General features: G+C 38.3%; 2 protein-coding genes across 4 annotated transcripts; both read right to left on the bottom strand.

Moving 5' to 3' along the window:
• Positions 1 to 3564: 3564 nt before the first annotated feature.
• Positions 3565 to 16188, bottom strand: tmem120aa (transmembrane protein 120Aa). Of its 2 annotated transcripts, XM_026181786.2 has the most exons (12): positions 15994 to 16188; positions 14312 to 14430; positions 13327 to 13458; positions 11746 to 11805; positions 11538 to 11633; positions 11251 to 11340; positions 10931 to 10996; positions 10722 to 10783; positions 10005 to 10097; positions 4505 to 4569; positions 4314 to 4382; positions 3565 to 4130 (listed from the first exon to the last, which is right to left on the bottom strand). In XM_026181786.2, the coding sequence occupies exons 1-12, from the start codon at positions 16084 to 16086 to the stop codon at positions 4017 to 4019; spliced, it is 1059 nt and encodes a 352-aa protein (XP_026037571.2). In that variant the 5' UTR covers positions 16087 to 16188; the 3' UTR covers positions 3565 to 4016. The 2 variants fall into 2 exon arrangements, with proteins under 2 accessions (XP_026037571.2, XP_080163423.1); XM_080307297.1 differs by lacking the exons at positions 11538 to 11633; positions 11746 to 11805.
• Positions 16189 to 17523: 1335 nt separating this feature from the next.
• styxl1 (serine/threonine/tyrosine interacting-like 1) lies at positions 17524 to 22308 on the bottom strand. Of its 2 annotated transcripts, none has more exons than XM_080307291.1 (8): positions 22014 to 22308; positions 21241 to 21323; positions 20978 to 21077; positions 20667 to 20800; positions 19976 to 20121; positions 19772 to 19869; positions 19098 to 19210; positions 17524 to 18924 (listed from the first exon to the last, which is right to left on the bottom strand). In XM_080307291.1, the coding sequence occupies exons 1-8, from the start codon at positions 22306 to 22308 to the stop codon at positions 18796 to 18798; spliced, it is 1098 nt and encodes a 365-aa protein (XP_080163417.1). In that variant the 3' UTR covers positions 17524 to 18795. The 2 variants fall into 2 exon arrangements, with proteins under 2 accessions (XP_080163417.1, XP_026037570.2); XM_026181785.2 differs by having other exon boundaries at positions 21241 to 21302.
• Positions 22309 to 22333: the final 25 nt, after the last annotated feature.

The following is a 22333-nucleotide window of genomic DNA, read 5'->3' as shown; positions in this document are numbered from 1 at the left end:
AAATTGAACTATTCAGTCAACCAAGTGATTTCTCACAGATGTTCATTTAAAAGTGCTGGCTGAGCCTGCACCAGTTCAACTTGCATGTATTTTTCTGTCTATTTATTTAACTGGTAAAAGCAGGAGCCTTGTGTTTCCTTCCTATCATCAAAGCTTTCCTTCCTAACATGCTAAAGAAATTATTAAAGTTTCTTACATTACACATGTTGGTCAAACTGATTAGTAACAGAAAATTTATATTTTGTGATGTTAAACCAGGGGGCATTTTATTTGTTAATTCTAGCTCAGTTTCTGCAAAATGTGTAGATTGTAACTGTTCTCAGAGCAGTAAAAGCAGAGCTGTAACACACTAGTCTTCAAGATCAGACGCTTGTCTATACTGTGCATGTGCAAATAACCAGAACAAACTGTCGACCGTTTAGCTTGTCCAGCGCAAGCCTTTGGTAGGACTTGGACATGCACATGAATTCCAGCGACTACAGATTTCAGTGGAATCATAGACAAGCAGAGTTAAGTTCTCTTCCAGCTACAATAACTGCTAACTGCTGCCACAAAATGATTGAATGTAATGAGAGAATCTTTTGGAATGGAACAGTGTTTGAAACGTAAAGAGAGAGAGAGATCACTTTCACTTTGACTTTTATTTCACTTTCAGATTTAACTGGACAAGCACTGCTTGCCTTGCTTGCCCTGACAGAACACTTCTGTTTTATCGATAGTTTCCCCATTCATAGTATCTGTAGAGTATTATTTGTATGTGTCAGAACACCTATTTACCGCATTGGCCTTAACAATTTCCAAATGGATAAGGTATAAAATCCACCTCTGTAAAGTATACAGGGGGAAAATAGACAAGTCCATGAACGCTTCTTGATCCAGGATATAAAAATATATTGCATGGCTAAAGTTGGGCATTTTACCATGAAAGTGAGTAAGTGGGGGCTGGCTCATTTTCACTAGCCTCCAGTGGCCTTTGCAGGAATGTGGTTTTAGCCACTTCCATTTTTCAAAACCAGACTTTCTGCTTGGCTGGAAGTGATTATTCTCTCAAGTCTTGGTGATGGTGGCCTGTTGCTAGCTAAACTTAAACTACTTTCTTGGCAGCATCAAACATCTGCAACTATAAATTCTATACAGCTAAACTAAACTATAAATGGCCTGCATTTGTATAGCACTTTACTCAGTCCCTAAGGACCCCAAAGAACTTTACACTACATTCAGTCATTCACACACATTCACACACTGGCAATGGCAAGCTACGTTGTAGCCACAGCTGCCCTGGGGCGCACTGACAGAGGCGAGGCTGCCAGACACTGGCGCCACCGGGCCCTCTGACCACCACCACTAGGCAAACATGGGGTTAGTATCTTGCCCAAGGATATTTGGCATGCAGCCAGGAGGCAGCCTGGGATCGAACCACCGACCTTCTGATTAGTGGCTGACCTACTCTGCCACTTGAGCTACAGCCACCCATAACCTGAAATAAACTTTGTGGGAGAAAATACAACAACAAAAAAACAGGCTTTAAACACCATAAACCTAAACATGGGAGTATCACTGGAAACGCTCCAGTTAAAGACCCCATGTGGATCAGCCTTTTTCTTCAGAATCAACCCTTCTGTCATGAACTACTTCCTCTCCTCGCCTCTCTTTTAATCAGTCTTTCCCAGATGGAGGCTCATCAGGGCTGCCCTCCTCTTTCATATACAGTCCCTGAGAGAAAGCTTGTGCATTTCGGACCTACTCAACCAGAGACGCCCCCTCGGCCTCTCTGCAGCTGTTAGCCATTCCCAGGCTGGGAGAGAAGGTGAGCACAGATAAGAGGTCTTTATCTGGGCCCCAAAGGAAGGCAGGTTAAGTTTAAGGTGAAGGTTTGACATGGCCGCCGTCTGCTTGCGCTGGCTGTTTCCTCCCACCTCCTCCACCTCCTGATGTGAGGCTCAGGCTCAGTCCCCAATCCCCATGTCCCTGGGCTCATTCTTGATGGCCCCTACTGCTTCAGCTTTAATGAGAAAGATGAAAGAAATGCAGGCTGGGAGAATACCCAACCCTCCTCCCCTCATCTCCTTCTACCACCCCATTCACTTTGCTCCTCGTCCCATTTGTTCAGTACAACCTCGCTCTCACTGGCCCTCCAGCATTAACTCATCTAAGACTTTTTACTGGGGTGGGGGAGTTTTACTGTGATAAATCAGTAACAAGGGTAGTTTCTTTTAAAATTTCAGGTATTATTCCCTCTGATCTTATGTGCAAATTTCTTTCCAGCCTTTATTTCTAGTGCCCTGGCTCTTTGGTTCTGCTGTGGACATGTTTTAATCATAAAGCAATGGAAAAGTGGCTCTACTACTTTTTTATTTTTGGTTACAAGATCGTTTTTTGGGATTTCAGGGTTTTCTAAATGTCCCTACATTAAAAATAATCAGTATACTCTGGAATGTGTATATATATATATATATATATATATATATATATATATATATATATATATATATATATATATATATATATATATATATATATATATTTTAATGACAGAACATGTTTTTTTATTAAACCACTCCATTTTTCCATTTTCAAAATCAAAGATAAGATCCAAATCTAGATCAAATCATCAGAGTTCACCTGTGGTGAACTCACAGCATGACCTTTACCTGAAAAGGAGCATTATCAGTGATGATCTTCATGTGACTAACATTAAAGAAGCCAGACTAATGATGAAAAGAGTCCTCAGTCTACTGTCGACATTACTCTTTATCTCTGAGTCCAGTGTTGCACCTAAAGCACTGATTCTGAACAATGTGGCTGTGTTGACAGCACCTAAACAACAGTTCAGCCCCAGAAGGCACAGAAAGATCACACCTCAAAAGATGGGTGTGTTGTCCAAAATTAAAAAAAAAAAAAAAAAGATAAAAATAAAATAATGTATACAGTCTTTTTGCAGCTGGGTCCAGTGTGTTCACCATCAGTTAGTGTAATTCAGTGCTTCCATCTTGTGGTCAGTTTAGGTATTGCAGTACCAAACAAAACTTCTCAAACAACAGCTGTACACTTTAACATTACCATTGCTGTCACCATATTAAAATGTGCAATCAGTTTCAATTTTCAGGTAAGAGAGCTTCCTTTTGCTTTATAGCATACAGAAATTTGCAACAGTCTTGAACCATCCTTCGTTTTTTGCTTCCAGGAGCCAGACGGTTTTATTCTTTAAGTGTTTGTGAGCAATAGCTCTCCAAGCTTTCTGAAAATTTATTTGTACCTTGCACTTGATCACTTTCATTCTTTGTTTGTTAAGATACTTAACACTGTCATATAAATCATTCAAGGAAAAAAATGCACCTAACTTAAGTGATAAAACCTTTAAACTTGTTACAATTAAAATGTTAAATTAAAAACATTAAAATGTTTAAAAGTACATGTCAGAAACAGAACTACAGGATGAAATTGTACCTAAGACACGTTAGAGGCACGTATGTACACAGAGACAATAGTGCAGCATAATAAAGAGTTAATATTTCACTGTGTGTTATGAGCCCTGCATAGTACTAAAACCCAAAACACGTGGAGGATGGCGGAGTGTTTTTTATTCAGCAATGCACTTTCTCCAAGGCTAAGATACAAAGCAGCTCAGGATTGAGAAACTTTAGAGCTTCCTAAATAAATACAATGTAAATAACAAGCTGTTTAACCAAGAGAGACAGATAATTCTGCCCCAGCGATCTCACAGTGTAACTTATTAAGACCAACAAAGTATCTGATTACTTCTTTTTAAGTAAGTCATTGTGACAATACTTTAACATGGTGGTCTGACCAACATTTGGAGAAATATGAAATGAAAGGGACTTCAAAGATGCAAATTAATAGAAGAAGCTGTATATGTAAACACATGGACAATAATAGAGACCACGTGCTCCTCCTAAGAAAACATTAAAGTGATTGTAATTATATGAATTTACCGTTCCATATATAGGACGGAGTTTTGGAGAATTGGAGAAGCCGTCTCATTAAGGATTACTGTCTTACACGTTTTTAGACTTGTCCTGGTTGTTCATGTATTTCTGGTAAACCACTGCCAGCGTGGTGAAGACGTTTCCCATGAAGAGGACCAAGTAAGAGCAGCCGCACATGAAAACCTAGACCACAGCAAAATAAACAAAAATAATACACACAAATAATTCTAAATACAGAAAATGTATACCTTTTATGAGGATGTGTTCACTAAAATATCTGTTTTCATGTAATTTTTGCTTAATGACCTCATTTATAAAATAAATAAATTTAAAAAAACAAACTTGTGAAAGCTCTGGTGTACAAACCTGCCACTCTTTACATTCTGGGAGCTGAAACATCCTGAAGAGTGTTATGCTGTTGTAAAGCTGCCAAAACTGTAACAGAACAAATAGTTAACAGTCAAAAATGTCCTAAAACACGTTCCTGCAAGAATTTTCTAATTTAGTATCTAGTAAAGAGTTCACAGTATTACAGAAAAGAGAAAAGAGCCACTTACATGATAAAAGAACAAAAAGGGCAGGAGGAAGGTCAAGCCTCTCCACATCCAGGACTGGAACCCTTCTGAACACAAAGAGGGGAGAGAAGAGAGGCACTCGTATAAGAGAGACACTGAGACGATGCATGTGTGTAGGAGGACTATAGACATAGTACACAGCTGACATAAAATAAGATGTTAATATGTAAATGAGACACTGGGATTTAAAAATACTTATCATGTACAAACATGGTAGTACAGGGATCATAATATTGTTTGTGCCAAGTTAAACATTTTACATTTGAACAAGTCTAACTATAAACCAGCTGCCAACATGCCAATCAAATCACCCCTTGGTTTCTGGACTCTACACTGTGTTGGGAGTTCGCCTTGTAATCGGAAGGTTGCCGGTTCGAGCCCCGGCTCAAGCCCCAGCTCGGACAGTCTCGGTCGTTGTGTCCTTGGGCAAGACACTTCACCTACCGCCTACTAGTGTTGGCCAGAAGGGCTGATGGCGCGATATGGAAGCCTCGCTTCTGTCAGTCTGCCCCAGGGCAGCTGTGGCTACAACTGTAGCTTGCCTCCACCAGTGTGTGAATGGGTGGATGACTGGGTGTGTAAAGCGCTTTGGGGGGACTAGTAAAAGCGCTATACAAATACAGGCCATTTAGCGTTTTTAGGATCCAGAGATGACTGTCTTTTTATGTGAGGGTACCCTGATAAGTTATCTGTTAAAGCAAGTAAACTGCATTTAGGGCTGGGCGATATATCGAGTTTTTTTTTTAAATATCGATATATTTTCATACGAGATATAAGATGTGACAATATCGTTTATATCGATATAGTCTATGTTACGTTATAATTATACTTGTGGAGCCGCAGGTTTGCCTCTCTTTCGTCCACTTTTGTCTCTACGCAACGTTACTCGGCCTCGCCTCTCCTTCACTGAACACAACTCCGCCTCCCCCATAGCTTCACCTGCAGGCAATGACAAGATGAAAGCGGAAAATCTCCATTAGCGAGTTACCGTGCGTGTATGGAACGCCAGGACTGCCATAATGAATTAATTAAATACACCATTAAATAATTAATTAAATGTGTCAATAATTAATTAAAATTGGAATTAATTAATTAAATAAATAGTTATGACACATGTAATTAATTAATTATTGACACATTTAATTAATTATTTATGTATTTCACATTTTAATTAATTATTGACACATTTAATTAATTAATTATTGACACATTTAATTAATTATTTATGTATTTCACATTTTAATTAATTATTGACACATTTAATTAATTATTTAATGATATATTTATTTATTTCATTTTGGCAGTCCTGACGCCTGGCTCTCGTCATGAAATAATTTTATCTGTCAGCCTCACCCATCAAACTCAGGGGGCGGGGTTAACGCTGCCCATGCAGCTTCTCTAACATTTGATTGGTTGCCGTGCAAAGTAAGTCAAAACAGGTCGATCCTAGATAATCGATTGCTTGTGTAGACTTGGGGCAGCCAGTTATCCCAGAATGCAGATCAAATCACAAGCAGCAATGGTGGTGGTGTAGTTTTAAAATACCCCGTTTTTCTGTCACCAGCTACACTTTTAACAGTGTTTTAGCCGCGAATGTCGCGCCGTATGTCTGGTCAGGTTGTCAACATAGAACATGCTTGCAAAAGTGCTCAGATGTTTTCAGAGATTTCACTAGCTCTGCTAACAGTTAGCATGCAGAGCGCACCGAGGGGGTACATTAACCGGTTTGTTTACATATTCCACTCTCCGTGTTCCACATGTTGCATTCGCAGATTCTCATTTTCACCGAACGACCGTCTCTTTCCGCCTGGTCTTGTGTCTCTGTGCTTCTGTAACATAAAGAACGAGCTGACATTTTTCTCACGAAACCAGCGATCAGCTCAGCAGACCCTCAGTTTACCTGCATGCATCCTCCTCCTCATCTGTCAGCTGTTTAACACCTGCTGCTAATTCAAGAAACACGCCTAGTTACCTGGTGATAGTCACAGTTTAACTGGGCAGCCGGTGCTCGATATAACGCAATGTCAGCGCATTTTTCTGCACAAGATAAGTAAATATAGTATTTTCCCCGAGCGCAGAGCTGCTGGAGCTTGTTTCCTTACAGAGCACTTTATAGGCGAGCCAGCTTTATCAGCGGCTGATGTCCAATCACCAGCACACAGCTTTCAAACCTCAGCTGAGTTTTAGCTCTCAGTGGTTAAACGCTGGACTTCATTCACTCAGGTTCTGTCTGTCGGGTCACGTTTACTTCGCTGTTTTATTTACAACTGAGCAAATCGGTTTGGCTGAGGTTAAAGTTACGTTTCATAACTGCATAGTTTCACAGACGTTTAATGGTTCACTGGCACATGTGTTAGACTGAACTATCATCTAAATATCATCTGTTTTTTAATAGTTATTCAACTGTATTCTAAGCACCAGCTGTCTGTTAGAATGTGATTTTTTTCTCTCTCTGTTGGCAGAGGTATAAAAATGCGCAGGAAAATCTGACGTGCATGGCGAACTTCACCGACGATATTTAGGGAGGAATAAACACACATCAAACATAAATGAACCATTTGCCTGTCTCCATAATTGAGAGCATTTTCTCTTCTTATGTCAACACTCTCTCTCTCTCTCTCTCTCTTTTTTTTTTTTTTTTTTTTTTTTTTGCTTTTTCGGTCATGTTATGTTTACCTGTCAAAGGCTTGTTACAAACTATGAAACACATTGTGCAGACTTCTGGATGTTAGAAAAAAACGAATACTGCTCATGAATGAGACTAAAGGCAGGAAGGTGTCCTTTAAAACTAAAAATGTTAATAGGACCTCCCTATTTATATCATAGTTTATGATATAGCATGTGTATTTCAGTAATAGCCTGCTGAGGCCACTATACGTGCTGGCCTCATATCAAATGTGAAGGCAGACTGAGTCTATGTTTGACGTTTGTTTATATCTAATCTTCCTTTTCAAACATTTAAACAGCAGCGAGTCTGCAGCTGAGGGAATACAAATTCAAATTGTCGGAACAGGTTTGCTCGTTTCTTGGATTCATTTGGTGATTTATTAAATGTATAACTGTTATTCTAATCTGCTGCTGAGTCTCTTACACTTTTCTTTATGCTGTATATTTTCACGTCTCTGGAATAGTTGGCAGTTAGATAGTCAGCTGGGAAACTTTGTGTTAACTCATGGAGCTGAGGATATCGTGGATATGCTGACCTCGCTGCGTGGTGTACAGAGCGAGGTCAGCATGATTAATATTCACAATAAAAATATTAGCCGAACATCATGAAGTCTGTATGTGTTTCATAGTGTCGAACAACCTTTGTACAGTTAAAGCCAGCAGTTACTACATGACGGAAACACCAACGTTATCTCTTTTATGTGTTTATACAGGTCACGCTGATTACTGAACAAAAACCCAAAGATCAGATGTTAAACAGATTTATTTGCTCTCTCTCCTCCTTAAACATGTTTTTAATGTTAGTTATAATTCAGAATTGGCGACTGAAACACGTAGGACACATAAGAACATCAGGAAATAAAACACCGATAAATATAACCTCAGTAAAAGAAGTCAGCGGGGGTTACTACAGCTGTGTACCGGGGCCTGCGCTTTGTCGGTGGGATTGCTTGCGAGGCGAGCGGGTCTATCCCACGCTTTGCCATGAGACTGGGCAGACATCTCCGAAATCATCGAAACACTTTTGCAAAGAGGCTGTATCTTGACAAACCGACCAGACACATGAAGATTAAACCACTACATTCTCGGCTAAAAAAATATTAAAACGGTATTTGGTAACACACAAACAGGGTTTTTCAAAGCTCAGTTCTGTTAGCTTCCACATGCCGGTTGTTGTGTGCTAGAAACAATGGCCACCAGGCCAAAGCAATGGTTTTGACTCGATCAGCGTTAACCCCGCCCCCTGAGTTTGATGGGTGAGGCTGACAGATAAAATTATTTCATGATGAGAGCCAGGCGTCAGGACTGCCAAAATGAAATAAATAAATATATCATTAAATAATTAATTAAATGTGTCAATAATTAATTAAATGTGTCAATAATTAATTAAAATGTGAAATACATAAATAATTAATTAAATATGTCAATAATTAATTAATTAAATGTGTCAATAATTAATTAAAACGTGAAATACATAAATAATTAATTAAATGTGTCAATAATTAATTAATTACATATATCATAACTATTTATTTAATTAATTAATTCCAATTTTAATTAATTATTGCCACATTTAATTAATTATTTAATGGTGTATTTAATTAATTCATTATGGCAGTCCTGGCGTTCCATATGCGTGGGGCTGGACGGCGTCAACGTGTTAGCGAGCTAACCGCGCTAACGAGCTAACCGCGCTAACGACATGCAGCCCGGAGGAACTGCACGGCTTAAAATCCTTTCATTTTCTCAAAAATCGACAGTGCGCCTTATGTATGAATTCTGGTTGTGCTTACTGACCGCGAACCGATTTTATGTGGTACACAGCGCTCAGCAATCTGTCAAAAAAATGTTTTAATATGACTTTGCTAAGCTACGGAGCTGCACCGCTTGATGGATTGTCGGAGGATTACGGCTACCAAGGTGGAGCCTCGCGGAGTGATACGTACTGTGTGTGTATAAGGACCACAAACGGCACCTGTTCAGAGATGTGGTGCAGCTGTGAAATCTGTCTCTTTGTTATTATGCTCAGCGTCTATTAGTTTACATTTTGACTGCACAATTGTGAGCTTTTTGTTATGCACAAAAACAACATTGTTTTCTTTTATTTATGGACCATGATTATTTAATAAATGCTGATAATTTATTTTTGAGTAATTTCTTCATGTACATCTACGCTGTATGTAAATAAAAGTGCCCGTGTGACATCTGGGACACAGTGTGACTAAGAACTCTCTTTTTGTTCTTAACTTATAGCTTTAAAAAAAAAAAAAAATCGAGATATATATCTTATATCGCCATCCAGCTAAAAAATATCGAGATATGAATTTTGGGTCATATCGCCCAGCCCTAACTGCATTGATAAAAAGTTAAACACTACAATGCAAAAATAAATGTAAACATAGAGAATTTCACTCGCCTAAACTGAAGCAAAACTCCTTATTTGTCAGATAAAAGGCACTAATCCATAAAGAACAAATGTTTTTTTTTTGTGAAAACTTGCTTTTGAAGCCTGCCTCAAGTGGCCAGTCTGGGAACTTCAGTTTCTGGCTTAAACTTTTTAGTCAGGCAGCATAACCAACCTGGTGGTGATGCTAAAATGTAATCTCAACTGTTTTCATTGCCTCAGACATACCTTTATCATTCAGTAAATTTATTAGTAAATTACCAAATGTACCACCTGTAACACCCTGAAGTCAGATGCCAAGATCAGCCAGATAAATATATCATGCTTTATCTTGTTCTGTACCACCTTCCTCTTCGGCTTGCGTTATTTCAAAGTCATTTATGAATATAAATAACAAGCTGGTGTACTCACCCACTGTAAGGTCCATATTATGTCTCTCTCCCAGTGCTCTGAGTCTGTACAAACAGCCACTTTGGTAGTAGTACTGGAGGAACTGAATGAAACCTAAAAGAAAGAGAAGTGCATGTATGACTTCATTGTTGGGCATCTTGCCCAACAATGAAGTTATACATGCACTTCTCTTTCTTGTGACACAAGTGAGACGAGGACCAACCACAAACAGACTTGCTTACTTTGAATATTATCAACAGTTTACACATTTTAACCGTGTAAGAATGACATGCATGCAGGAAACGCATCAGAATGAGTACATTCATGTAGCTTTCCTGATTGAGGCTTGTGCATATAGAACCCTAACTGTACAAAATTCTTTATTAAAGTGCATTCATTTCCACATTCCAGGTGCCTGATCTAATGTTTCGGTCTCTATACTAAGAGACAGATACAGCTTTTATGCACTTTTATGATGCTTCCCATGATGAGAATCGAGTCCCCACAAGATATTTAAATGACTATGGGAAAAATATGCTTTCTATGCTTTTCTTTTTTTTCAGTTTTTGTTTGCATTTGTTGTAAATTATTGGATAATTTAGGCCTGAATGAATCCTTAAATTGAAATATGCAGTTCTGCTAGGTAGGCTCAGCTTCATTTTAAGAGTTTGCAAGCCAAAATCATCACCTGACAACTCATACTGCAAGCATGTCAATGAAACAGGGGCAGTCTCTTACTTTGGTATAAGCAGTAACTTAGAAACTGGTTCCTAAACATCTGGTAGAGTGCACCTTCAGGCCTGTCAACAAGGACATAAAAACAAAGCACACCCACATAATATGTATGTCATTTAAAACGGAAAGGATTTCGATAGCAGGGATGCAAACAGTTATTGTATTATTGAATAATTTTAAAACTGTGATAAAAGTGCAAAAACATCACTCACCAAGTGAGCATGACTCCAGACAAGAAGGTTGACACATAGTGATGGAAAACCCACCAGCCTTTGATCCTGAAACAATTTGGAAGATTGAAGGATTACAGACGGGATACCAACAAGAAAATAACATCTCATAAATAAGATAAACCAAACAAAATATATCATAGTCATTATAACTGGTCACATACAGTAGTTACAGAAAGGCTTAAGAATAAGGCTTTCTGTAGTTGACAATGCCCTGCTTTATTACAAAGCCTTTGCATATAATCTCCTATTATCATTAAAAGAAAAACAGTGGAGACAGAGGAAATAAAATGGTCACAGACCTAGAGCCGTTGCTGATGAGGATACTCTCCCGGATGGTGAGAGTGCAGTAGTACCACACCAACAGGAAGTTGAACAGGGCGTCTAGGACTCTAAAAACAACAAACATGATGATGATTATCTTCCTTTATACATTAACATGGGACCTGTAGTGGATTTGCAGATAATTCAACATTTACTACTTGCTGCTACAAACATTTGCCAATAATGAGCGAGCTGACAACATCATCCACAAGTTTCATGAAAACCAACTCAAAACAAAACAGTAATGAGGTGTGGGGAATCATACCTGTAGCTTAACAAAAAGCGACACGTAAAAGAGAATACAAAGAGGATGACAGTGAGGACCAGTTTGAACTTCTCATATTCGTCTTTGTAGGCAAATCTGTTTCATGAAAGAATAGAAATGATTATTATTGTGGTGCTCATGTGGCCGCACTTTAAGAGGCATTTTTAGGTTTGAAAGAAGAAGAAAATTACCCTTATACTGGACTTACTTTGACTGTTTGTTGAGGAGTGTTATATTGACATTTCCTAAAACAAGATTGAGATATAACCTAAACAGGAAGAGGCATTAGTTATCCAAAATGTCCTCAAATCTTATATAAATATGTTTTATTTTTAAAACGCAAAACTCATCCACTTTAAACTAGAGATGGACCGATCCGATACTGACGTAAATTACTGGATCGGATATCGGAGAGAAATAAAAAATGTAATCCAATCCATTAAATATCAAAAAAGCACCTCACAAAACTCGCGACATGGCGTAACTCGGCCCATAACCGTAGCACGTCGGAGCAGCGTGCGTCGCCTGATAGAGCGGCTGTGTGTATTTGTAGCCTCGCTACCAAACCGGCATTTCATCTCCGAGGAAGTTATCCCAGAGAGAAGTAAAGCAAGTGTGCAAGTTCATCTCTGAATGTTTGTAAAGCATTCCCACGTTAAGCTTAACAACTGATATATGGAGTGACTGGCTCTTCTCTCTCTCTCTCTCTCTCCTGCTGCTACTTCAATCATGAAACTGCTTAATGATCAGCTGATCGGCTTTTCTGTTGCGAGTCCGTCTCCCTTCTTTGTTTTTGGCCCACTTTGCACCAGAAAGAGGAAACCAGCGCTGAACAACAGCAGCACGTTTAAGCTTGATCAGCTGTTGTTAGAATTTATTTAATATTTCTTTCTACACCAGGATCGTTTTCTACGCAGCTGACGGCTGGTAACTGTGCAGGGGCGGATCTAGCAAAGTTTAGCCAGGGGGGCCGATAGGGCATGAACAGGGAAAAGGGGGCACAAAGACATACTTTTCTTTCTTATTCTCATTCAAAATGTCTAGCTTTAAATAAATAATTATCTGAATCTTACACCTAAAGTTTTAATCTGATGTAAAATATATAGAAGTCCATTACTGTATATAGTAACTGTTAAGTCTAATATACCCTAGTAAGCTCTAGTACTTTTTCCTTTGGGAAGGTACCATCTGTGCAGTCTGCAATTCTGTTGAAGAAAGATGTTGAATCTATTTAATTATTCTTGAAAAATAATTTATTTCTGTGCATTTTTTTTTTCTTCACACTGCATCAAATTAAAGTTGATTACGTCGATTAAGCATCATAAGGTGGAGGGTGGGGGGTGATTCTCTATTTTTTTTTGCTGGGAGTTTGCAACCCTATTGGTTAGGTTGCTTAATATTTCTGTTAAGTACTCTTTAAAATACCAGAATAGGGAGGATGGTGTAGGTTTAAGTTTATTAGATTGATCAGTATTGCTGAACTATGAAATATTTTGGGTGCAGTGTATTTTTTGCATACAGGTATAACAGAATGGCTTTAGTGTTGTTTATTTAAACTTGAGTATGAACTTATACAAAATGCAGCAAGATATTAAAAAAACTGTTTTATTGATTAAAAAACACACTATATCGGATTCATATCGGTATCGGCAGATATCCAAATTTATGATATCGGCATTGGACATAAAAAAGTGGTATCGTGCCATCTCTACTTTAAACATTTTCCTTGTTTACTTCCATTTGGACAAAGAAAATTGTAGCTGTTTATCATTCTCATTTAGAATCATACCCATTCCTCTTGGGGAGAAATGCTTCCATCTCAAAGAAAGTATGTGCTCTGTCTTTGATGGAGTCCTTGATTTCTGCGATGGCATCCTCTTCCTCTGGACTTAATTTGGCTGTTGAAGAATTTGATTTGCATCTAATGGAAAAAAAAGATTTGTTAGGACAATTGTTAGGTTTCATGCATGTAGGAAGATGTTCACAGAGTCACTTTTGATTTTAGATCCAGTTTGTGGACGAGGTAGGTTGTGATTCTGTTGTGGCAGTTATAATCCATAATAATGCCCTCCTTCGGAAAATGCCTGCAATTGGTCAGATCCTCCTATTGCAGGCTAGATTTTGAGAACTCAGTGGAGGTGCAGGAGTTTAATATCCTCCTTAGCACACATGATTATAACATGCTGAAAGATTATCAATTTTTTGCTCAGTGATGCCAAAAATGACTACCTATCCCAGCTTTAATAGTAACACTCTCCATGTTATGAGAGTGTCAAATCAAACAATGATATATCCATGAACTTAAAAAGTCTGAATTATGAACCCTTAGTATCTGAAGAAAGTATTACGTGAAGTACATTCAAATATAACTCTTACTTGACTTTTAAAGTCCTCACATTTTTTTGCATTTATACTCCCACTGACCATATCTGTCATACTAAGTTCATGTTTTTTTGTAGAGCACAAAGTCTTCCAACACCCAGCTGAAGTTTTTTAAAAAGAAACAAAGCTTCTTTAAATGCCAATTAATACTGAACTGCTAAACTAAACATAAAAAGCTGCAGTTACTCTTTAAAAAGCATGTCTGGTAATATTGGAGAAAGTGGAAAAAAGTCCCTGAAAACAACCAGCTACTAAAAAGCCAGAATAAATTCCTACCCAATTCATTTTTTGGGCTTCTGTATCCTGAATGAGCTGATGACACAAATGCTTTTACAAAAACATTATATACACATATTTCAAGTTATCTTGCCTCATTTCTGATCAATACTTACTCTTCTAGGGACACAGTAAGCTCTTTCAGTTTCTTCCTCTGACGTGCGATAGCGTTTGAGCAGCTGTCTTGCAGTTTGGTCACGTCCTCAAGTTTCTGTTTATATAGACGATGGGTGTCCTGGGGTTAAAAAGAAAAAAAAAATCCAGAGGATAATATAAATATGTATGGTGTAATGCAAAAGTTTTAATTATGATGAAATCTGCAAGGTAGGATGGGCACAAAAAGATAAAAACCAACCAAAGCTTTAACCAATCAGAATCAGAATCAGAAAGACTTTATTTATCCCCAAGGGGCAATTAAAATTAACCAAAGAATCTGATGCTGTTGCATGTTTTTCTTTAATGGTTGCAATACAGGCTGCTAAATGGGTTATCATGTAATAATCATGGATTTATTGTTAATGGATTCTTGGATTCTAACCCTAACCCATAGATATTTTAAATGATTACATGAGAAAATCTGTCTAGCTTCCAAAGCATTTAAATAAGTTATTGTACCTTAATTATTTAACTATATATTTGAGGTAGGTATAATCAGACGTAAGTATGTTGCTTTCCAGAAAACATGTGACTGGTTATCACAGTTGGTTTGTACAAGTTTAAGACACTTTTAACTGCCAAATTTTTCTGTAAACTGATTCTGTAAAAGTTGGGCACAGGAATAATTTTTTACCCCCTTGGCTTCATATTGTGGCAAATTCCCAGAACTGAGCAATCAGAATTGCACAAGAGACAGAGAAATGGTTGTGCCCTCTTTTATATGACGGAAAGTGATGCAATTTTACGCAGAATTTACAACTGCAGACAGCAGTTACTACTTTGCATTTTACTATTCACACACACATATTGATAAAGGGCAATCTGGTATTCAGTATCCCACTCAAGGATACTTTGAAAGGAATTGATCCAACAACCTTCCAGTTAGTAGACAACCCACTGTACCACCCAAACCACAGCTGCTCTAATATGATGTGTAAATTGACATGGTAAGACAAGTTACCTAGAAAAATATTTGTGTATTGTGCTACATTTACTAGCATAAACAGACCTACTCAAAAAACTCTGTCTCAATGTATTAATCTTAGCAAAGACACACTGAATATATAAAATCTATTTTATGTGTTTGCATCATTGTCTTGCAGTTAAAATGCTCGCCTTTTTAAAATGTAAAATTTCCAGTTACACCAAAATTCACATTCAGTATATTGCTCCAACAATTGTGTTTTTAAATTTAGTTTTTCTTACCTTGATGCTGGTTTAGGACCTGAACACTTCCTTTGACAAGTGACAAACGCATTTCAGTGCCTGCCATTTAGTTATATATTAACACCACACCTATAAACGACAACTAACCAGGCCTATATCAATATATGTGCACTGTAACGGATCTAAGCTCTCAACGATAACAACAAACCAACACCCATAGCCCCGAGGTTCTTCCTTTAACAGTGTGACAGCTGTCACGGTGGAGGAAAAAAAAAGAGGCTGTTGTCCTCGCAGGAATTAAGCTTACGTTTCAATTACATTTTCTGCATCTCTTGGCTGTCACAAGACAGTTATCTTGAGCTGCTGAAGGCAAGCCCCTCATTCTGTAGCCTGTGCGTTTCCCCCACCTACCCCCGACTGTTAGCTTACCCGGGCAGGGGTAACCAGGGATGGACACACCATTTAGTTAAAATACCTGAATCTGTTGGTAGTCCTTCTCTAAATCCTCCCATTCGCGTAAGCACTCAGATAAACCACCTGGACTGAACAACATTTTTCCCTCTGGCATCAGGAAACCTCGCGGAGTTGGTCAATAATCACACTCGAGTGAGCAACAGTTGTACCACCCAACAGAATTAAAGCTTAACAGATAAACTGGCGCTACTTCCTGCAAGCACCTTCATAATAAAGGTGTTGAGGTATTTTAACGTTCCCAGTTCAAAACGGATGGATAATAAAATACGTAAATTGGCATTAGTTAAACATAATTACAAATGTGTTGTAACTAATTGCGGTTTAATATTTTATTAATTTATGTTTTAGTTTCCAATGAATAAGTGGTTTATGGGGTACTTTCAATGAGTTTTTGTTACTGACACCGATGGTCCAAAAAAACCAAAAACACCCCCCCAATAAAAAATAAATAAATAAATAAATAAATAAAAACAGAAGGTAGAAGGACACACATTATGTAAACACAGTAATTATAGTGTGTGTGTGTCTGTGTGTTTGTCTGATTTTGGCTTAAACCACCATTATTTGTAAGTCTATTATTTTAACATGAATTTGTTTTAATTTAATTTAACTTCATTTGTAATTTCATTTACTTATTTCATTGCTGCTCTGTCACGAACATAATGTATTCGAATGGTGGCTTACAGAATAATTTCATATATATCTTTTTTTCAAATAGTATAGATAGCAGTAATCCTATAAAGTCCAAATATATTACTTTGTTCACTCCAAAACCACTTTACACTAACAACAGTACTATTTAATTTCAAGGATTAAAAATGTATGCTTTTATTTTTTTTAAATGTCCCATCCGGTTAATCATAGGCTAATCAGATGTCAGGCTGGCATTTCGGTTTCCCCTATCAGCCAATCAGCTCTAGCATCTTTAGAGCCGCTTTGTCACATCAGGAAATAGTGCCCTGAGTTATATCTTTCAGGCAATACAACAGCTTTTTATCCATCCAAACTAACCAAGCTAATAAGCCGGGTTTGCCACATTACCCTAAACTGTCATCTAATCCTAGCCATGCTAGAAACTACAGAAACACAGATAATTAGGATATATGTTACTACTCAGTTGGGATTTTACAGAGAAGGCATTCTCTCACCAGAAAGGTAAAATCTAGGGTTATAAATTGCCCACCACTTGGCCTGTGGCCTGTATTTTTAGAGGTGACGTTGTGCAACTGCAAATAGGGGAAAGTGTTAACGTCAATAATGTAAGCGCCTCTGGCAGGGCCATTTAAGAACCTAAATCAACAAAACCTTTGTCAATACAAACCAGGTCCTTTAAATTCTGCAAAATACAAAAAAAGCAAAAAATAAAAAAGGAAGATGTTACCTTCATTTTTTTTTTTTATCCTTGTGTATTGTAAAACTATATCAACACCTGAAATTGAAATCCTTGCTTTTTTAACCTTAAAAATCCATAAAAATGGTGAAAAGGTTATTTGTTTGCATTTAAAGCAGTAATGAATAATGAATGGAGAAATTCATTATTTAGAAAAGTTTATTTAAATACAGTTTTATTAACCATTTTTACTTGAAATTGATCCTTTAAATTACACCCAAAATTTTGTGATGAAAGGGAATGTTTGGAGATTTCATTGCTTTGGATCAAATTTCCACTTAAAGTCACTGGACATTTCAATACTTTCAACGTTTCCAATAAATCTCAGTGTATTTATTTAAACAGTTCAATCCAATATTAAATGAACTAATACTGAATGAACCTAATCTGTATCTTAATTAAAATACAATTCCCCTGTCCCCTCCGTGAATTGCTGCCTTATTTTGGTAGAGGGGTTTTTGTGTCCAAGGGATCCTGGGGGCTATGTTGTCAGGGGGCTTTTGCCCCCCTGGTAGGGTTTACCATGGCAAATTGGTCCTAGGTGAGTGACCAGACAAAGAGCGATTGAAAAACCCCTGTGAGTGTGAAATCTAGGGAACAGTTCACCCTGCCCAGGATAGAGTTACAGGGTTACTGGGGCCCTGCCCTGGAGCCAGCCCCGGTGGTAATGGTAGTGGTGGTAGTGGTACAGCCCAAAGAGGGGACACCACCCACAGGAGGCGCTATGGGGTAGGGTGCAGTGTGTGCAGGGGCGGAGACCCTGACAGAACAATCACCGGGCTACCGAGCAATTGGGATATGGAACGTCACCTCTCTGGTGGTGAAGGAGGCTGAGCTAGTGCGTGAAGTTGAGAGGTACTGGTTAGATATAGTCAGGCTGACCTCAACGCACAGCTTGGGCTCTGGAACCAGTCTCCTGGAGAGGGTCTTGACTCTGTTCCAGTCTGGAGTTTGCTTTGATGAGAGGTGGTGGACTGGGATAGGTATCTTAGTATCCCCCTCCGCTTGCTGCCTGTGCATTGCAGTTGAGGTGGTTTGGGCATCTGACAAGGATTCCTTCTGAGCGCCTCCTGGGTGAGGTGTTCTGGGCATGTCCCACCAGGAGGAGGCCCTGGGGCAGACCCATGACATGCGGGAGAAATTATACCTCTTGGTTGCCCTAGGAACGCTTTTGTGTTCCCCTAGACAAGCTGGCCAAGGAGAGGGAGGTCTGGGCCTGCCTCTCTGCTTAGTCTGCTGCACCCATGACCTCCCCGCAGATAAGCGGAAAAGAATGGATGGATTAAAAACCAAGGTTCTGTGAAGTTACAGACTTGCATGCAGTCAATGTAGGTATATCAGATATTTTAAATGTTGCATGGGCCACATATACAGAATCCAGAGTTCAGATGACTAAAAAAAATTCTTCTTTTGTTAAAAATGTGAGACAAAATCAGTCGTTGTTGTTCCCAAAGTGTGAAGCTCCCAGTTGGACAACTGCTGCAGAAAACCTGTGTTTGGCCTCATGATGGGTTTACATTTGAGCATATGCGTCCAGGCCTCCTGAAAAAGTTAAACCAACATCATTATGCACTGTATTTACTGTACTTTCTATAATTAGGATCAGTTCTTTCTTGGTGCCATTTTGGAAAATATATTGTTTTTCTTGCCATTTGAGGACACAAGAGCCACACTTTGTGCACATACTGCCACTAAACTGAACGAAACAAACTTGCCTTTAGTGTGTATTTGAGGTAATGGATGAGAAATGCAATGGCCACTGCGCTGGCGCGGCTTCTGCCTTGCTTGGAAACTATCAGGACACGAGAGCCCATGTTGATGTGGGAACCTGAAAGCAGGAGATAACAAGAAAGCCCTCTGCAACACCTGTTCTGTGCAACACTTACTACATTTATAGCAACAAAAAACAGAAATTAGAAAAATCTGAAATCACTCATTACAATTTGTGGTGGATGGATTGCATTGCATAATACACATTGCCTCAAATAATAATTTTCTTTTTAAAATACATTCAGTAAGTTAACGTTACACTCTGTGATTTTAAGTTAACGCTATGACTCTGATTCATGATACATGATGCATTTCTTTCAGATGGACAGTCTTGAAGCTGTTGTATTTTTTACATATTAATAACAAAATAATCAGAAAACAAAATAATTCAGAATTTGAGTAATATGCAATCAGTTTTTTTTAGTTTGAGATCTTGAAATTTTTACCTGAACTAAGACAGCCAACTGCATTTATATAATTATTTCTGTTCTCCTTCTAGAGTTTGCCCAACTGAAGAAATTCAGACACCTATAATTCACTAGTTTCTGACTTCTATGAATTAAATTATAAAATTCAGATTTTTAAACGTCTTGTTAATGAAAGCAAAGGAACAACTTACTAACAAAATTGCAGATCCTTTCAAAGCTTGAATATAAATCAGACCGCACTGAGTCAGCCACAGGGGTGATAAGCAAGGTATGGATCTCCTTCATGAACCTTGATTTGAAGGAATTTAAAAGAGTAAAAAAACAACAACTAATAAGATCTATAAAGCAATATGTTAATTATTCTCTCTAATACTCAATATCCAGCCCAGCCTTACTCGAGAGTGTCACTCTCTGAGATGCTGACGATAGCACCAATTTTCAGGTCTTTGATAAGAGTGAAGTCCATGGATTGCTTCTCATCGCCCATGTACAGCAGTCCGGCTAAGATCTCCACTGGGTAAATCTTAAGGCTTTCCAGCTCCTGAGGTAGCCCACAGATATATACAATCAATTACAACAATTCTCCAAACTGCTTAGACTGGAGCCTATCTCAGCTGTTATGGGGCTAACAGAGTGACAGAAATACTCAATGGTGCCATCCACACTGAAGGCCAATTTATAATCACCGGTTAACATAACATGCATGTCTTTGGACCATGACAGGAAACTGGAGTACTTTGGGAAAAGGGTAAACATCCAGGTTAACCAGTAGGTGGCAAACAGGAAACTTATTGCATGCAAGGTGGCAGTGCAATAATTACCTGACACATTTTATATTTATTAGGCAGAAACTGGAATCAGTTCACTTTAGCTGGATATGTGGGAACACATGAGTAAGAAACTGCCCTGTAGCCGCTAAACACTGGCCTTATGTTACCTTATATTGCAACATATGTAATTTGGCAATTAATTGAATGCTGATGGAAGATTTGTATACCTGGCTCCAGATAAGACAGCCCCCCCATAATCTTAAATTGATGAAAAAAAAATGATGGCAGGAATGTTTGTGTTTTAGGAGAGTTCTACCATGATGGTGTTCAGGATTTTCTCAGTCCTCAAAAAAGGGTATTGAGCTGAGAATCTCTGAAAGCCTCCTCTCAATATCTTGACTGGATTGAGGCTAGCCTTAGCGAACACTTGGGCACACGAAGTTGCTCTGCCTGTAATCACAGGGAGAGAGCCACAATAAGCATTGCTTTTAAGGCTGAAATACAGATTTTATTTATTTATTTTTGTTTGTTTGCAGGAAACCAGTTGTTTTCTTTTGGCACAACAATGCAAATAAAATGCATAAAAGTGGACTTGCTCTGAAGAAATCTCTCATTTACCACTCTAACCTTGCTCCTGTAAAGAGCTTGTGTTGTTGTCGTAGACCACCACATGCTCCATACTTTCAACCTCCACAAACTCTGGAAGAAGGAATGTCCCCTCTGAGTCCTGGAAAAAGTCAATTTGAAAGTTTTGGTACAGTCGTGTGCAAAAAGTTTAGAGGAAAGGTTAAAGCCTGACTAAATGTACAGGAGAAATTTGTAGTTTGAGCCCTGGGTTTTTGCACACACACACAGACACATGTCAACTGTGGGCCCAATGATAGCCATACCATTTTAGCATTTTTAGCAGTTATGATGTGACTCCTGTAGTAATCTTTGACTTCATTAGCATCTGGAACAGAGACATACAACACTGAACAAAGTTACAACTAACGGAATCAAGTTTATCTATCAATCAATCAATCAATCAATCAATCAATTAAAACAGATTATTATCAATCTCACAATCTTATTTGGTTTTCATATTTTTAGTGATATCAACTTTTGTATTTGTCAATTATTATCAATTCTTTTCTTTCTCTCTCTTTTTTTTAGATATATGTAATTTTGCCTATATTTGACAACAGCATAATAAAACTGGAAATTCAGTTTTTTAATGTGCCACCCCAATATTTTTGTTGGCCCCCATATGGCCACCACTATAAAAAAGACTGGAGGCGCCCCTGCTAAAGGGAGCAGGTGAAATAAGAAAATAAATTATATTGCAAAATATAATATTGCATAAAGTTACAAGTAAATCCATTAAGTGTCATGTTTGTGTTTGAACACTTTTTACGTTTTACTCTAAATCAAGCCTGCGGGTTTGTTTTGTTTTTTGCGCTAATGGGCAAGGTTTTGATAAAAGTATAAAATCATCCAGCACAAAATTGGGTATATCTTTTGCAAAGGTGAGACTTTATGCACAAAAAGTTGTGAGAATGAGTCTCCTAAAGAAACAAAAAGCATGTGCTATAGCACTCATACCCATAGACAACACATAGAGTAATTAAGCATAGGACTTATCTAACCAGACAAATGTTGGTACTGGCCGATTTTCTCTTACCAATCAAACACAGGTAGTTGATCTCTGCGAGTCTGGGCACACGTCGGCACTGATTGAGGATATTGTAGAGCTCAAGCGTCTCACACATCACGATTTTAGCCATCACACGGACAGCTGTAACAAGAAAACACTGAACTGGAAAACTACTGTCAGCAAGCGATCCGAAAAGCTTGACTTGCCAGGTAAACGCAGATACAAGTAGCACGTCCGCTTCCGCTTTTTTTGTATGGGTTCTGTTGCTAAGCAACTCAGCGTTATCGCTCATTGGGCGTTGGCGATGATGTAGATTCTGCATTGTAGAACGGTAAGTGACTGCACCT

This window comes from Astatotilapia calliptera, chromosome 10 (genome assembly GCF_964374335.1).
Source record: "Astatotilapia calliptera chromosome 10, fAstCal68.1, whole genome shotgun sequence".
Classification (NCBI taxonomy): domain Eukaryota; kingdom Metazoa; phylum Chordata; class Actinopteri; order Cichliformes; family Cichlidae; genus Astatotilapia; species Astatotilapia calliptera.
This window is presented reverse-complemented; position numbering and strand designations above follow the sequence as displayed.

What these genes read in the sequence shown, in the direction of transcription:
- tmem120aa (XM_026181786.2), bottom strand. Translation starts at nt 16,086, where the DNA reads ATGCCAGAGGGAAAAATGTTGTTCAGTCCAGGTGGTTTATCTGAGTGC. An exon ending in TCTGGAGTCATGCTCACTTG is followed by an intron (nt 10,784 to 10,930) that starts GTGAGTGATGTT and finishes CCTTGTTGACAG; the next exon opens with GCCTGAAGGTGCACTCTACC. An exon ending in CAGAATGTAAAGAGTGGCAG is followed by an intron (nt 4,131 to 4,313) that starts GTTTGTACACCA and finishes GCTGTGGTCTAG; the next exon opens with GTTTTCATGTGCGGCTGCTC.
- styxl1 (XM_080307291.1), bottom strand. Translation starts at nt 22,308, where the DNA reads ATGCAGAATCTACATCATCGCCAACGCCCAATGAGCGATAACGCTGAG. An exon ending in AAGCTCTTTACAGGAGCAAG is followed by an intron (nt 20,801 to 20,977) that starts GTTAGAGTGGTA and finishes CTGTGATTACAG; the next exon opens with GCAGAGCAACTTCGTGTGCC. An exon ending in AAATCCTGAACACCATCATG is followed by an intron (nt 20,122 to 20,666) that starts GTAGAACTCTCC and finishes GGGCTACCTCAG; the next exon opens with GAGCTGGAAAGCCTTAAGAT.